The sequence below is a fragment of the Chiloscyllium plagiosum genome, unplaced genomic scaffold (genome assembly GCF_037043375.1).
Source record: "Chiloscyllium plagiosum isolate Xiang-an unplaced genomic scaffold, Cpla_swu_hap1 HiC_scaffold_27, whole genome shotgun sequence".
NCBI lineage: Eukaryota > Metazoa > Chordata > Chondrichthyes > Orectolobiformes > Hemiscylliidae > Chiloscyllium > Chiloscyllium plagiosum.
This window is the reverse complement of record NW_028270165.1, coordinates 19,513,077-19,530,720: the sequence shown is the minus strand read 5'-3', so window position 1 is coordinate 19,530,720 and position 17,644 is coordinate 19,513,077. Positions and strand designations below refer to the sequence as shown.

At 46.0% G+C, this 17,644-nt stretch overlaps 1 protein-coding gene across 1 annotated transcript in view; it reads left to right on the top strand.

The window, feature by feature from the left end:
* The window catches only part of LOC148143349 (uncharacterized), a 151,534-nt gene extending 142,974 nt beyond the window's left edge, over positions 1-8,560 (top strand). The window contains exon 5 of the mRNA XM_087975175.1: positions 8,438-8,560. Within this exon, the coding sequence (XP_087831301.1) occupies positions 8,438-8,560 (123 nt within the window). The remainder of the gene's footprint in view (positions 1-8,437) is intronic.
* Positions 8,561-17,644: the final 9,084 nt, after the last annotated feature.

Sequence of the window (17,644 nt, the reverse complement as noted above, 5' to 3'; positions counted from 1 at the left end):
ACGGTTTCTCCCCGGTGTGCATCCGCTGGTGCGGCAGCAGGTGGTGTGACTGAGTGAAGCCCTGCCCACACACGCGGCAGATGAACGGGTTCTTGCTGGTGTGGACCCACTGATGGGCCAAGAGGTGGTGTAACTGAGTGAAGCCTTTCCTGCACTGAGTGCAGGTGCACAGCCGCTGCCTGGTGTGCAAACGCCGATGAATCTCCAGTGTAGATGACGAAGGGAAACCATTCTCACACTCCCCACATTTCCACGGTTTCTCCATGGTGCAGGTGCCCTCGTCTGTCTCAGACCATAACAATCAGTTGAAAACTCGCTCACGCTTACAGCATGTGTGTGGTGTTACTGGTGAACCCTCTGATAATTGGAACACTCTCATTCAGTCTATAAAGCTTGTTCCAGTCATTACTCTGCTGTGTGGGTATGTGAGACTCTGAGTTTCCACTCACACTGACGTTTAAAACCTAACTAAGCAGACAGACCTTCGCCTCTTTGTTTTCAAGGCCATCAATATCCACGTCCTCGTGAAGCAAGTGACTGTCAGACTTTGATGTGATGTTTGGTCTGATATTTCTGCCACCAAATTCTTCTCTTGTAATATTCCTGTGAAGAGATTGCAAAGGTCATCACAGTCAGTCCATGATAGAAAATCTGAACGTAATTCTAGTTACTGTGGAACATTCTTTCCTCTCAATCCCAAAGATCTTTGTGTAGATCTATATGTAACTGTAAACCAACAGGGTTATGGGGCAGACTGCATACCTCCACGAAGAGTTCACATGGACTCAAGTTGCTGAATGGACCTCTGTAGTGCAGTATTGACACTCTTACTGAAGATCTACAATATGCTGCAGTACGATATTACAAGCCCAGAAACAACTGCAAATCAGACAAGGTCTTTTCAGAACTTGGACCATAAACTTCTGAAGCTGCTGCTGCTCTTCCTCTCCCTCTCTGAATGAAGATTGATCTTCACCCCAGACTGCAACTTCCTTCCTCTGTCAAAATATTTGTGAACACAGGCCTTTTTTTGAAGGATGGCATGTTTCCTGATCATCACAATTAAAGGGGTGTCTTCCCCCTGATATGCAAGTCAGGGGAGGGCAGGGTCACGTCTTGTGTTGTTGTGTGGAATCTGTGACAGCTGCAACAATTCATCCCAACTCCTGTACTCAGTGCTCTGACTGATGAAAGCAAGCATGCCGAAAGTCTTCTTCACTGCCCTGTCTACCCATGACTCCACTTTCTAGGAGCTATGAACCTGCACCCCTACATCTCTTGCATATGAAACTGATTTGGTGCTTGTTGGTATGTGTTATTATTTGGTGCTTATCTCGACTCTAATTCGGTATTTTCTACTGAATGCCATGACTGATGAAGGCCAGTGTGCCAAAAAAGTTCTACCTGTGACTCAATTTTCAGAGAACTGTGAACATGTAACTCCAAGATCCCTCTGTTCCACTGCACTCCTTAAGGTCCTACCATTCACCATGAAATTCCTACCTTGATTTGACTATACAAAATGTAAGACCTCACACTTATCTATATTAAACTCCATTTGCCATTAACCTTCAACCTATGCCCTCTAATTTTGGACTCCCCCACCCAAGGGAAAATACCTTGCCTATTTACCCTACCCATGCCCCTCATGATTTTATAAATGTCTTTAATGTCACCCCTCAGCCTCCAAAGCTCCAGGGAAAATAGCTCCAGTCTATTCAACCTCTTCCTGTAGCTCAAACCCTCCAACCCTGGCAGCATCCTTGTAAATGTTTTCTGAACCCTTTCAAGTTTCACAACACCCTTCCTGTAGCAGAAAGCACAGAATTGCATGCAGTATTGCAACAATGATGGAACCAATGTCCTCTCTGAAGAGGATTTTAAAACAATATTTATAACTACAAGCAAATCAGGTTAGTTGGGCATAACTTTCCCATAGCAGTTTGTTTTGGTTGTCCTTCATTAACCTATGCTTTATAATATATAAGAAAATATTTTGAGGGATGGGATTGTTGCAAGCACGTCCAACATTTCCTCCCCATCCCTCATGGCCTTTGGACCGAGCAATTGGCTACATGCTTGATTGCAGTTGAGAGTCAACCACATTGTGTCGGTCTGGAGTCACATGATGTGAGCGTGTGCACGCGTGTGTAGGGTTGTGAGTGGTAGATTTCCCTCCCAAAAAGAACACTTTCACAACACTCTGTAATGATTGGACAAAAGCAACAGTTCTGGCAGCATCTATGAGGAGACGACAGTGTTACTGTTTTGAGTCCGGTGGCCCTTCAAAATTAGGCTGGATTCAAAACATTAACTGTTTTCTTTCCACCGATGCTGCCAGACCTGCTGCATTTCCCCAGCAATTGTGCCTTTTGTTGCTGATCTCCAACATCTGCAATTCATTGTCTTAGCCAATAATGGTTTCCTGGTTGCCAGTACAGAGACAAACTCTCACTTCCAGATCTTTTTATTCATTGAAAATAAAGTCCACTAGCATCCATGATGGGATTTTAATTTTTGTTCTCAGAAGACCGAGATCTCTGGGTTACTTAACCAGTATTACTAGATCACAATCTTCCCTTCACTGACAGTGACATTGACAATCTTGTCCTGAATATTTTTCTTTATTCATTCATGGAACGTGACACTTGGTCTCCCAAAAAATAACCAAGTGCCAATTCAGAGGGCAGTTAAGAGGCAACCACATGACTTTGGAATTCCATGAAAAATTTTAGACCACAACTTTGGGCGTGTAGTTGTGACCGAACACTTAAGGTGCTGGTGTAGAGATCCTTTGGGGCTCCCCCGCCCAGGGTGGTAACCTGCTGACTATGCTTTCTTCGCTGGCGATTTTAAATGACTTCCTGTTGGTTGCATTATCGCTCAAACTTCACAAAGCCCGTCTCAATAAAGTCAAGTTTTCTCATGTCTGGGAATTTATTGCCAAGCAGGAAACTCGAGTTCTGAACAAACAACGTACCAGACTCAAAACATCAGCTCTGTTTATCTTTCCACAGATGCTGCTCGACCTGTTGTCTTTCTGCAGTATTCTCTGTGTTTATTAGGCACAAGTGCTGCTTTTCATTCAAAAACTTCAATTCCTGTCCACCGGTAACTGACTCTGGTCAGTGGCAATTAGTTCTTCTGATCATTAATCTGCCCATTCCCACCGCTTCTTCTCCCATCATTACCAACAGCCCCAGGAAATCTCCAGTTATCCTTCTTTGCTCCAAAGCGAACATTCCCAACCTTGGGAATGTCTCCCGAAAAAGAAAATTCCGCATCCCTGGAAATGAAGCATGGCGGACACTTGGGAAGAGATTTTGGCAAAATATTGTCAGTTAGGAAATGGAAAAATGTTCATGAAGCAAAACAGAAATCCCAGTCTCCAGCTTTGTGAATCTTTAGAAACTCATTGGTTAGCGGATTTAGAGGAGAATGAAAGATGAACTTTCCGATTGAGCAGAGACAGTCCAGACACAGTCCCCTTGTTAAAGAGGCCGGGAGATTGACTCTGATGTTCTCGGGATATGAACTGATCTGAGACATTGAAAGAATTGTCGTTCCTGCACATCAGGAATTCAAACCCCTTCTCGCCTCCGAGGCAATGAGAGAACTCGGGAACAGGCAAAACACTGAAAGGCTCGAAGGGCGACGGCCCCGGAGTAAGAAAGCTAGTTCCTCGTGACATGGATGTGTCTGCAGACTGTCCCCGGTATCTCCACAATGAATGTCCCAGGCTTTATTATGGAAATTTAAGACTGATAGACGACAATTGTAATTATAGGCGGGGAGGCTGAATTATGAATTCACTAATTGCCTCCTCTAAGCGATGGTGCAGCCCCCGCCGACGCCTGTCTCTGTGGCGCAATTGGTCAGCGCGTTCGGTTGTTAACCAAAAGGTTGGTAGTTCGAGCCCACCCAGGGGCGGTGTGTTCCCTGCTTTTTCCTTGGCTTCGAAGCTGTACGCTTTTAATGGGGTCAGGAAAATGTTCCCCAAACGGAAATCCTCTCCACAAAGGGGTTTCTGAATTGAATTAATGTCTAATGTAAGGGACTGCGGATGCTGAAAAGCCGAGACCAAAAGAGAAACTCGGCAGGTTTGACAGTACCTGTCGGAGAAAACAGAATCTTGAAATGTTGTCTCTGATTCTCTTTCCACAGATGTTGCCTGACCTGCTGAGTTCCTCCTGCAATTTCTAGTTTTGTTTTTAACTGAAAGTTCATTTCACCTTTTGGGATGAAACACCTAGACTCGCCATGTGCAGATATTTAACCCTTTCGAATCACTGTGAAGTGATTGGATTCAAACAAACTCTGCGATGATTCACTCTTTCACAGCTCCACAGGCAGACAGGCCTGGGAAGTGAAGTTGTCAGTGTGGTTCTGTATTCGTGGGCCGAGTGGTTAATGCGATGGACTTGAAATCCATTGCGGTTTCCCCACGCAGGTGTGAACCCTGCCGACGACAAAATGAGAAATGTCGTCGAAAAGAAAGGGAACTTACTCCCCGGCTTCTTCTTTCAGATTCAAATCAGAGGAGGGGCAAACGTATTTCACTGACATTGGGACTGGTGGGAATCTGCAACCCACTGCCTGTTCGGGTGGAACAAGCAGATACCCGCAGACCTTCGTTTGAGGCTGTGAGCAAAGTGTTTGGAAATGAGATTAGAACAGTGACGGGCATGAAATCGTGATCGAAATGAAGCAGGCACCTGAGGACAAGGGTGTTTCCTTTGCCAGTGAAAGATACTGCTTCACAAAGTTGGGCCTGTGGAAGGGAATCAGTGACGGTGATTATCTTTGGTTGTTCACCTTGTGAAGGTTCCCATTGCTGCGCATGTCCGTGTTAACGTCAGAGCTCTGCATCATGGTGGCGTGAGATATGCACAGGGCCGGGGCGCAATGGATGACGCATCTGACTCCACCTCCCTGTTTGAAATGCAGCTCACAGCTTCTTCAAACACCCCAATTAATCTTTCTCATTGTCCTGAAGCCGGCATACGGTTTGAATTTCCGATCTGCGGGAATGAGAATCTTTTCACTGTCTCGCGTCACTCAATGACCCTGAGGACATCGGAGTCACGTCACAGCGCTGTCAGATGAGGGGAAGCTGAAATAGCCCCACACGCTGCTAACGGGCACATTTTACTTTCCCCAACTCACCGCCTCAACCACTGCGGCTCCTGGGAGTGGAAAGGAAACAATCACCAAAACCCAGTCTTAGCTTTGTGAATCTTCAGAAAATCAGCAAACGTTCATCCTTTCGGATTTTCTATCCTGGGATGACAGGGATGGGTTTTGTCACTCTTTTGTAGGACATTGCAAGTGGATGTTTTGCAGAAAAGCACCACAATGCAATCTGATTAATCAGGATCTGGATGTTTTCGGCCTTTGAATGTAAGTGTTGTGCTCCAGAACTTTGTTGTTCACAGTTTATAATACTTATCTTCCCAGTCCCCTGTATCACTTATCGAATTTGTTTAATTTGGGTCTTGTAATCCTTTCACTGTCTGCTCATGAGGATAGCGTTTCCGTGTTTTACCTAAATTATCTTGACCTTGCATCCTCAAGCCTCAAGCTAATTTCACGAGAAACCTTCTCCAGTTCAAAAGCCAACTGTTAATGATGGCTCTGTTTCTTGTCACGTATCCAATTTCAGATCGATGTTGTTAATGTCCCTTTTATTCCTTCAGATCCAGGTTTCGCTCACAGGGCTAGAACAGAACTGTCACCAAATACATTTTCCAATCCACGTTCATCCTATCGAATGTATTAGCATCATCAACACTTCTCATCAAAATAACTCGAGGGACTTTCATCACAATTTTCTGTGAACAGTTCTACATTAGCGTTGCTGAATGAACCCCAAATTTCTTATTTTCGGCCCTGATTATTAATCTCTCAAGGGGTCGCAGTAGTCTGGCGGTCAGTTCCGAGATGCTCCTGATGTATGGTAGTGTGGCTAGTCCTTTTGGTTGTGGTATGTCCTCGTTCCGTGGTATTTCCCTTAGGCATCTGTTGATGAAGTTGCGCGGGTATACGTTTTTGGCGAATACCTTGTACAGGTGTTCCTCTTCTTCTTTTTGCAGTTCTGGTGTACTGCCGTGTGTTGTGGCCCTTTTGAATAGTACCCTGATGCAGCTTCGTTTGTGTGTGTTGGGGTGGTTACTTTCATAGTTTAGGACTTGGTCTGTGTGTGTGGCTTTCCTGTATACCTTTGTAGTGAATTCTCCGTTCGGTGTTCTCTGTACCATCACGTCTAGGAATGGGAGTTGGCTATCCTTTTCTTCTTCTCTCGTGAATCGGACTCATAACGGCACACAAACCAACAGCTACGCTCAGACAACAACTCACCAGAACGAAGGACCCGATACCCAATATGAGCAAAACTAATGTAGTGTACAAAATACCATGCAAGGACTGCACAAAACACTGTATAGGACAAACAGGAAGGCAGCTAACAATCCGCATACATGAACATCAACTAGCCACGAAACGACATGACCAGCTATCCTTAGTAGCCACACACGCAGACAACAAGCAACATGAATTCGACTGGGACAACACTACTATCATAGGGCAAGCCAGACAGAGAACAGCCAGGGAATTCATAGAGGCATGGCATTCATCCACAAACTCCATCAACAAACACATCGACCTGGACCCAATATGCCAACCACTACAGCGGACAGCTGAAACTGACAACCGGAAGCGGCAGGGACAGACCACTATAAACACCGGAGGAAACATCAAAGAAGCGCTTCGCAGGAGGCTCCCAAGCACTGATGATATCGCCTAGCCAGGGGACGAAACGTTTGCAACAAAAACTTCCAGCTCGGCGAAAACAACCACAGCAACGAGCACCCGAGCGATAAATCTTCGCACAAACTTTGATCTTCTGATCATTAATCTGCCCATTCCCACCGCTTCTTCTCCCATCATTACCAACAGCCCCAGGAAATCTCCAGTTAACCTTCTTTGCTCCAAAGCGAACATTCCCAACCTTGGGAATGTCTCCCCAAAATGGAAATTCCTCATCCCTGGACATGAGGCAAGGTGTACAATTGGGAAGAGATTTCGGCAAAATATTGTCAGTTAGGAAATGGAAAAATGTTCATGAAGCAAAACAGAAATCCCAGTCTCCAGCTTTGTGAATCTTTAGAAACTCTTTGGGAAGCGGATTTAGAGGAGAATGAAAGATGAACTGTCCGACTGAGTAGAGACAGTCCAGACACCGTCCCCTTGTTAAAGAAGCCGGGAGATTGACTCTGATTTTCTCGGGACATGAACTGATCTGAGACATTGAAAGAATTGTCGTTCCTGCACATCAGGAATTCAAACTCCTTCTCGCCGCCGAGCCAATGAGAGAACTCGGGAACAGGCAAAACACTGAAAGGCTCGAAGGGCGACGGCCCCGGAGTAAGAAAGCTCGTTCCTCGTGACATGGATGTGTCTGCAGAGAGTGGGATCAGACTGTCCCCGGTGTCTCCACAATGAATGTCCCAGGCTTTATTATGGAAATGTAAAACTGATAGACGACAATTGTAATTCGAGGCGGGGAGGCTGAATTATGAATTCACTAATAGCCTCCCCGAAGCAATGGCGCAGCCAGCCTGATCACCTGTCTCTGTGGCGCAATTTGTCAGCGTATTCAGCTGTGAACCGAAAGTTTGGTGGTTTAAGCCCGCCCAGGGGCGGTGTGTTTGTTGCTCTCCCTCCTTCTACGCAGTCGTGTGTTTTTAATGGGGTCAGGCAAAGAATTTCCAGAACAGCTGCTTCTCATTCTGTCTTCCTGCTGCAGTTTGTCCCGTCTCCAGGAACCGGCCCCTCTCTACTGGCAGAAAATTAAGCCGTTTTGTTTCTAAACTTTTCTCTGACACCTGAGTGACCAGTGACAAGCGTTGCCCTCCTCAACAGAGAACAGGAGAAGACCACTCAGACCTCCACGAGTGTGTCATCTCAACTGTGCACATTGGGCCAGTGTATCAATGTGAAATATTTATGTCCAAGTGTTTTGGGAAGCAGATGAGAAGGCGAGGTGCACAACAGAGCGCCGTTATACGGGAAAGCTGCTAAAGACGACATTGAGTGAATAGGAGAAATTGTTTCCCTTCTGGGTTATGCTCCTATCACGCACCCGCAGACATATCACCGACGCGCAAATATAAACTCTGTCTAAATTCCCACATTCTCTTTTTTCGAACTGTGATTTACCTCAAAAGCACAAAATTTCAACACTCGCAAAATTCAAACTTTAACAAAGTGCTCATAGATATACTTTGCGAACACCTGGAAAAAATTCTTCCAAACGCACCTGGGAAATTTCGGTTTGAGGGCTCTTGAACTTTAAGTGGAAGGACGAGAAATTTGCCTCGAGGCTGTGTAATGTGGAGATGTGTTCCCCATGTTAACTGGTAGTGGTTGGCCATCCCAGTGCTTCCCGATGCAGGGCTGCCCTGACCCACATGGAGGTTTCTTTGATAAACTGTCCCGGGGCTTCCAACCGCACCGTGACGTCATAGGGCGAGACCCCGGCGATGGCCTGCAGCTGCTGTGACACAATAACGATGCTGGCCCCAGAACATGAATACAAATTAGCTCATGAGTCACGTGGTACTGAATCATTCTTTGGAAAGTTCTTTCAACTTCACGGATTTATATATGAGAGGAGGTAAATGGGCAGGGTTCCACCTCGGTTCCACTCTTCCTTCACTCGCAACACTCCACACCCACCTCCCATTGCACTTTCCCCTGCAACCGCCGAATGTGTAACACCTGCCCATTTACCTGCTCCCTCCTGAATATCCAAGGGTTCGAACATACCTTCCAGGTGAAGCAGCACTTTACCTGCACATTTGCCACAACCTAGTCTACTGCATTCGCTGCTCACAGTGTGGTTTCCCCAACGTAGCATGAAGCGTAAACTGGATGACAGTTTCGCAGAACATCTCAAAAAATGCCCTGAGCTTCTGGTTGCCCGCCACCCTGTTCCCTGGCCAACATCTCTGTCTCAGGCATGCAGTAGTGTTCCAGAAAAGCTCAACTCCAGACGGAAGAACAAAGCCTCATTTTCCACTTGAAGACCCTTCAACCCCCCCGGTCTTCAATATCGAGTTCCATGTCTTTAGGGCCTGAAATCCGCCATGTCCTATTCTCTCCGATTCACGTAATGTCGCCTTTAGCAGCTTTGCGTGGTCTTCTCATGTTCTCTGTACCCTATGTTGAGGAGGGCAATGCTTGTCACTGGCCACCTGGGTATCAGAAAAATGTTTGGAAACAAAACGGTTGAATTATCTGCCAGTGGAGAGTGCCCGGTTCCTGGGGACGGGACAAACAGCAGCAGGGAGACTGAATGAGAAGCAGCTATTCTGGAAACACTTTGCCGCTTGCAATTCTTAGAGCAATGTCAAATGTATTTCACACTGAGCAAGTCTCAGCCAGTTCCAGAGGTGGGCCTGTTACGGGCGATGGGGTGCGCCTGGTTTCTAGCTGGGGTATACATTTCGCTTTGAGTCTTCTACTACTCCGACTTGCCAGAGACGCGGTGCTTGAAGAATGTCAGCAATGAAGCGAGATTGGAAAATTGGGACTGCCCTCCACGGAGAACAGAAGCCTTGCAAATCATGAGCGGCCTGGACACAGGAAATAATGTTGTGAAAATGCTCCCACGACTGAAAGGATCCACAACGATTCGGCAGAGTTTTAAAGTCAGAAGGAAAAGAAGTAAAAGTGACGTTAGGAAGAACGTTTTCGTGCAGGGAGTGGTTGGTGTCAGTAAGTCCCTGTCTGACATTGACAAAGATGAAGATTCAATGAACCCGAAAGGGAATTTGGTGGTCATGTTCAGATGTGCAGATTCACACGGAAAAGGCACGGAAATACGAATTGAGACACACGTTTACTAACGGTGTAGAACCAGCAGAGCGAAGGTGGGCCGCATGGCCTCCGTCTGCGCTGTGACACATGCTGTGATTCACAGTGAAATCACAGCCCGACCAACAGAATGTGGGAATTTAGAAATAAGTTTATATTTACACAGCCTCCATACGTCTGCGAAACAGCATATTACACGACAGCAGTGGAGGTCTTTGACATCAGTCTCGGACGTGCCTGCCGCGTGCCAGACGAAAGGCTGAAGGGATCTATGGAAAACACTCCGTGTGGGAAAGTAGAGTGTCGCAGTGGGAGGGTGCTGGGTTCATGTCTCTCAATCGAAACTCTCGTCTGCTATTGCTTCCCTTTGTAACGGTACTCTGTTCTATATCTTGCCTTTGCCTCTGCTTTCGAAATCTTCAAGCATCTGAGCTGAATGTGTCACTAAACATTGGCCCAATTTACACAATTGAGGGTAAGTGCTTGTGGAGATTTGAGTTGCTTTCCGCCAGTCTGCTCTGAACTGAATCCTAACACCTCTTCTCTGAAATGTGAATGAGCTGGTGAAGTTGAAACAATTCGAATTCTAATCCCTACACTGCGGAAACAGGCCCTCCTGCTCAACAAGTCCTTATCAACCCTCCGAAGAGTAACCCGCCCAGACCCGACATTTACTTCTGAATGATGCGCCTAACCTACCGACCTCTGGGCACTATGGGGCAGTTTAGCATGGTCAGTCCACCTAACCTGCACATCTTTCGACGATGGAAGGAAACCGGAGCACCACAGGAAACCCACGCAGACACAGGGGGATTGAACAAACTCCACACAAACAAGCCGCACAAGGGTAGGATCGAATTCAGGTACCGTTCTGAGACAGCAGTGTTAACTACTGAGCCGCAAAGCCACATTATTTGCGGTCGTATTCATTCTCTGCAATAATTCCCCACTCCGGTTCAGACGTGAATGACAGGACGATCAGCATTTCGAAAGCAGCATCACCATACAGACACAGTTCCAAGTGATTAGGACACATATCACCGATTGCGAATCACCTCGGAAAGATACAAGTGACAGAGAGTCGCATGGAAATGATGGACTGAACGGCTTCAGGCTGCGGCGGAATGACGTCACGCGTTTATGCCGCCCCTCTCCCTGTCTCTGGGACAGAGTGACTGAGGGAGAAACAATGGCTCATTTTCAACTTCATCTGGGACAGTTGGTGCTCAGATGTTCACGGCTGCCCGTTCGCAGCAAATAAACAGACGCCCGTGTTAGAAAAGTCTTTCTGCAGGATTGCTGTGTAAAGACGAATTCTGAGCTCCGAGCAGGCAGCACACAAATGCACTCATATGAATTTACCTGAGGGAACAGTTTCTGGTGTCCATTTCGCTCTGTCCCACCAGCACAGCATCTTCCTGTCTCTTTGATTACAGACCTTTGTAATGTAGTTAAAACTTGCCCATTTCCTCCGCATTAGTGTAACTGACGTCTCCCATCCCAAGTGATTGAGAGAAAGCAGAAGAGCGAATGGGCTCTGCCCTCCCCCAGAACAGTTTGCAAGTCGAAACAAATTGGTTTAATTATCCGCCAGTGGAGAGAGTCCAGTTACTGGGATCGAGACAAACAGCAGCTTCCTGGGCGCAGGGAGACGGAATGAGAAGCAAATGTTGTGGAATCTCTTTGCTGCTTGCGATTCTTGGAGCAACTCAAACGTATTTCACACTGAGCAAGTCTCAGCTGCTTCAGGGGAGGGCGCTTGGAGCGTCCGGGGTCAAGGAAGCGCGCGGCGGCAGCGGCCGGTCGCCCGTTGGTCTAGCGGTATGATTCTCACTTCGGACCTACAGTTGGGTGGACTTGCGAGAGATCCTGGGTTCGAATCCCGAACGGAGCCTTCATTGCTTAAGTTGCCTGCTGCAGAAACGCCGACGCAATTTTCTCAAAAAGCACATTTATTAAACGAGATCGGACTGCCTGAAGGAGGGATCGGGCCGAGCTCCCATGACAGCGAACAGGGTAAAAGGAAACACTTGCTCAAAGCGAAAACAAGCATTGCACATCGTTCGCCCGCGCAGTCCGACTCTGATGGAATCCTCCAGCTGCATTATTGCTCAATTGTGAGCGTGAAATTTCAGGAAGCGGGGCAGTGAAGTGATTGCAGATAGCGCTGAACAGGTTGACGTTAATGGTGCCGTGTATGAGGATTGTCAGCAATGAAGGTAGATTGGAAAGTTGGGAAAGTTCTCCTTGGAGAACAGTAGGTTGAAAGCTGGCCTGATTGACGTTATTCAAGTCATGAGGATCGAGACAGAAGAATAAAGTAGTTCAAATGCTCCCACGCCTGAAAGGATCGACAACGAATCAGCAGAGTTTTAAAATCACGAGGAAAAGAAGTAAAAGTGACATTAGGAAGAACGTTTTCGTACAGGGAGTGATCAGGGTCAGTAGGTGACGCAAACATCAAACAATTTTGTTCCTGAACCCATAGGACAGACGGATGGGAGTGGAAGACAAGAAGAAAGAGAGACACAGAGTGAGCGAGAAAAGGGAGAAAAGTCAGAAAAACAGAAGTTAAGAAAAAACATAGAGAGACTGAGGAAGGGATACAATTCCATTGGGTCCCTGCTTTCTCTATGGTTTCATACACTCCCTCTCATCCATGAGAGACAGGCCTTGCTCCGAGAATCTACGACAGTCTGGCTGGTTCACGGACGGTGTGGGGGTGATGGACGGTGGTTAATCGATCAAAACTGACACTGAGACTCTAACAGTACCCACACTCATTCACACACACACACACACACACACACACACACACACACACACACACACACACACACACACACACACACACACACACACACACACACACACACACACACACACACACACACACACACACACACACACACACACACACACACACACACACACACACACCCTTTGATACTCACCTCATGCTCCATCCACATGGCAATGGGAACTATGGCTGACAGGACCAGCTTTAAATACCTTCAGGTCTATGACTTAAAGACCCTTCTGTGCTCAAAACTCAGCTCTTCTACCGAGAGTATACCTCCCCCAGGGATGGAGCATTACAAGTTGTGAGTTGAGAGGAAGCGGGGGTGGTGTGAGAGAAAGCAGCAGCTCAATAGTTTAGTCCAAACTATCTGTCTGTCTGTCGCTGTCCTCCTTCCCCCACCTCCTCACCTCACACACAGATTACAGACTTAAAATCCACACAGAGACAAAGCCGCAGTTTCAAACCAGCAGCAGCCACAACACACTTTCATTTAGACAACAAAACACAGGCTTCTGCACCCAAAGGACACAGATTTATTTCACAAGGAAACAAGGATTTTCACACAGCTGAACACAACATTGTCTGAGTATATCTCCGAACTTCTTTGTAAAAGTCAGTGATTCTGTGTCTCACTCTGACCGTATTGCGCTTCCATCTCTGTATTAATGTCTGTTTTTCTGTGTTGATATGACTATCTCTGCAAGCAATGGGTCACAGATTATGTCGGAGGGAAGTTTGAGTGTGTCTGTCTGTGTATGAATGACAAACTGTCTGCAGTGGCACACATTGTCCCGGAAGCGTGTGTCTGAAAGTTTCTTTATAGCTGTCTGTGAATCTGATTTTGTGCCTGTGAGTGTTGGTGTGGGCCCAGTTCTGCCTGTAATGGGACAAACTTTGAATCATCACGTTTATAATTCATTCTTTCAAAGTCAGAGTTTCCCTCTCTCTGAGAAGTACAGTAACACAATGCCGCCTTCTGCTCACAAGCGCCACATTTCGCTGTTCCACTGCATCTGTTTCCTGGGGGAGATCCATCTGAATCTTAATGAGAACAGCCGCAGCAGCACACAGCTGGCTGAGTCAGGTGTGAACTCAAAAGGTGGGATGACTGAGTAAATCCTTTCCCAGAAAAGCAGCAGGTAACAGTTTCTTACCAGTGTGTATTCGTTGGGGTTTCAGAAGGTTTTTTTGAATGGACAAATCGTTTCCCACACACAGAGAGGGGAATGCCCTCTCCCCAGTGTGAACGTACTCATGTATCAGCATTTCATGTTTGTGTTTAAAGCTTTTCTCTCAATGTGAGCATTTGAAATGTCTCTCAGTTTTAACCAGTTGGTGTGCCTAGAGGTTGATAACAGAGAATGTCTTGTTACACTCAGAGCAGGGGAATGGCCTCTCCCCAGTGTGATCTCACTGGTGTGTCAGCAGGTAGGATGAGTCACTGAATCTCTTCCCACACTCAGGGCAGATGAATGGACTCTCCCCACTGAGTGCATTCTTGTTTCTCAAGAACGGGTGATTGATTGAATCCCTTCCCACAAACAGTAGATGAATGATTTATCTCCAGTGTGACTGCATCAATGAATTTCCAGCATGTATAGACATTTGTATCCCTTCCCACAGTTTGCACATTTCCATGGTTTCTGTACTGTAGATCATGTCTCTCCATATTGGATGATCAGCTGATTCCTCACCCAGACACAGGACAGGGTTAATAGACTGAAAGAATCCCGACAGTCCACACGTCCACACCAACCCTCTGGGGATAAAGACATCCAGACCTATTCTCCTACCCCATTACTGAACATTTCCCCTTGACTAATGCACCTAACCAACACGTCTCTGAAAACAATGTGCAATTTTACATGGTCAATTCACCTAACCTGTCTATCTTTGAATTGGGAGAAGAAACCAGAGTACCCAGAGGGAGCTGGCACAGACCCAGGGAGAATGTGCAAACTCCACAGAGACAGTCGCCTGAGGCTGGGATTGAGCCATTGTGGCGATACAATCTCTCCCTGCTGTGAATGGTGGGATGCTATTCAATCTGTGGAACTGGTGCAGGACTTGTCCATTTGTCACTGGGTACGCTGATGTTTGCAAACTTTTCCCACAGACAAACATTGACAATCTAATGGTTTTCAAATCCTGATGAATTGACTCACTCTAAGATCCTGATTTGCTTGGAATTCTTGCTGATAAGTGTGTCTCTGTGATTCTCTGTAAAACAAATTTCAATCAGGAAAAATAAGAGATTGAGCAATCGTACTGTTTAAGATACTAAAAGGAGTAAAGAATCATAAAAACCTTATAGTGTGGAAGCAGACCGTTTGAATCCACACCCACCCTCTGAAGAGCATCCCACAAAGACTCACCCCATATCCCTGCATTCCCCATGGCTTACCCACCAGCCTGCACATCCCTGCACAATTTAGCATGGCCAACCCACCTAACCCATATACCGTTGAATTGTGGGAGGAAACAGGAGCACCGAGAGGAAACCACACAGACATATGAAGAAAGGGCAAACTCCACGCAGTCACCCGAGTCTGGAATCAAACCCAGGTCCCCAGAGCTGAGAGGCAGCAATGCTAACCATTGGGTCACCATGGAGTTCTTTGCATCCAGCAATTTGTGTGAAAGTCACTCAAATACTGACCGTGACACATTACTGGACTGTCACGAAAAACTCAACTAGCTGACAAATGTCTTTCAGGTAAAGGGCGCGTTCTGGCCCTCCACAAGAGTCAGCCCTCAATGAGAGTAGAGATCGTGAGAGCAGTGGGGTACTTACAGACAGATTCCTCCATCTCCATCCCAGGAATAACTGACAGATCCTCACTTCAAGAAGATCAAGATCAGAGTGTATGAAGAAGCATCACCTATAAACTCCGCTCTCAGACACACACTGTCCTCCCGTAGACACAAGTTTTTGTTTCTTCAGAGAGAGGGAGAGACAGAGAGAGAGAATTGCAGCTCACTTACCTTCAAGAACCAGCTGCTCCGTAGCCTCTCCTTCTTAGTGCAGGAGAGACAAACGTTCCTCTTGGTTTGAGATTGCTGTGGGGAAATTCTTCCACTCTAACCCCGTATGAACGAATTTCCCAGAGTTCAGTACTAACTCGAATACAAACACTTCCCAGCAGGTTGTTCCTAAACCCATCCAGTCCCTCCCTCCAGCACTGTCTCTCACTTTTCAACTCCACCAGCTCAGACACCCGCACTGCGCATGCTCCATAAATAACTCGGCGTTGCCTTTTGTTCACTCTGATTGGCTCGGTGTCCCGCCAATTCCAGAATGTCCTCCCGAGCTGCCCCACTTTCTATTGGGCAGGACATGCGGTCAGTCACACAAGAGCTGAAGCATAAGAGAGATATGTGTTCATCTCTGTGCCGGCGTGTGTTTATTGTCCATCCCTCGTTGTCTGGAGGGCAGTGAGGATTTAACCACAATGGAGTCATATGTAAGTCTAACCGGAGAAAGGTGAGCCCAATGGTATCTTACAATAGTTGACAGTCCAGATTTTTAATGACTTAACGGAACACCCCTATCTGGCCTGGTGAGATTTGAACATCTCTCACAGAACATTAACCAGGGTTTGCTAGGACTAGACCAGTTACATTGAGACAAAACCACTGTCTCCTGTGACAGGAATTTCCAGTTTTGGTCAACAAGAGGACACAATGTTTTAGGGAAACCAGAAGTATCTATTCAGAATTTCCATCATGAATTGACAGGAATAACTTCTGTAAAACTTCCTAACAGGATTTTAGGGAGAAGATTTACATATGAAAAGAAGAATCATAATCCATAAATCCGTGTGTGAGTAAGAATAATACTTATTGTTACGTCATGGAGATCAAACCCTGTTAATTAAATTAACCGCACAGAAAAAGCTCATCTTGCCTCATAATCTGTTAAAATATGAGTGACAGAATTCCTAAATTCCACTACTTGAAGAATTTTTTTTCTAACTCTGATAGTGAACACTGAACAAAACCTCTTCACAAATCCAACACCCCTTTCTTTAACTACTTACCATCTGACCCCAACTCGACACAACTTAATATGCTATTCTAATAACATATTTATTAAACGTTACATGAACTTAATCTCAAGGCCACACAGTCTCCTCTTCATTGATGTTTTCACTTTTCTAGCTGCTGATCTTCCTGGGTGCTCTTCTTTTTACTGTATTTTTCACGTGAACAGGTACCTTTGATGGAGAGTGTTTTCAATTTCTCTGAGAGCAAGTTGCTCTCCCACTAACTTTCAAAATGTCGGGTTTATATCCCCCATATGACACATTTAATTCTTATTTGATTGATTTCCAGGGATCAAAACAATTAAATACAAATCTCATTGTCTTCTGGTATCCTGGGCATAGCTTAAATTAATTACATTTAAATTGTTGTAAAAACATCAAACAGAACACAGGTATCCATTTAACAGCCAATTGCTACATTTGAAACAGCCCGACCTTTTGCTAGCAGCTGTGGCTGTACTTTAAGTTGAGAAAAGCACTCTCTATCTTAAACTGTCAATACATGCTTTCGACTTCATAACATTGCATTGATCATTTGTCCTAAACGAACACGAAGACTCCAACACCATGATGCAACCATGTAAATGTGGAGACTATGGGAAGAGATTGTAGTTACCCAGTCTAGCTGGAAATTGATTGATACAGTCACACTGGAAATAAGCTTTTGCCTGCCCTACATGTGGAAAGGGATTCACAGTGTATTCTAGCTTCCAGAAAAATTTGCTTATCACACTGAGGAGATACCGTTTAGCTGAACCTCCTGTGGAAAGTGTTTCACACAGTCAGTCACCCTCACTGTGCACCAACGAGTTCAAACTGGGGACAGGCTGTTTATGTGCCATGCATGTGGGAAGGAATTTGTACGGACATCAAACTTGTTGCGACATCAGCGAGTTCACACTGGAGATAAATTATTTAC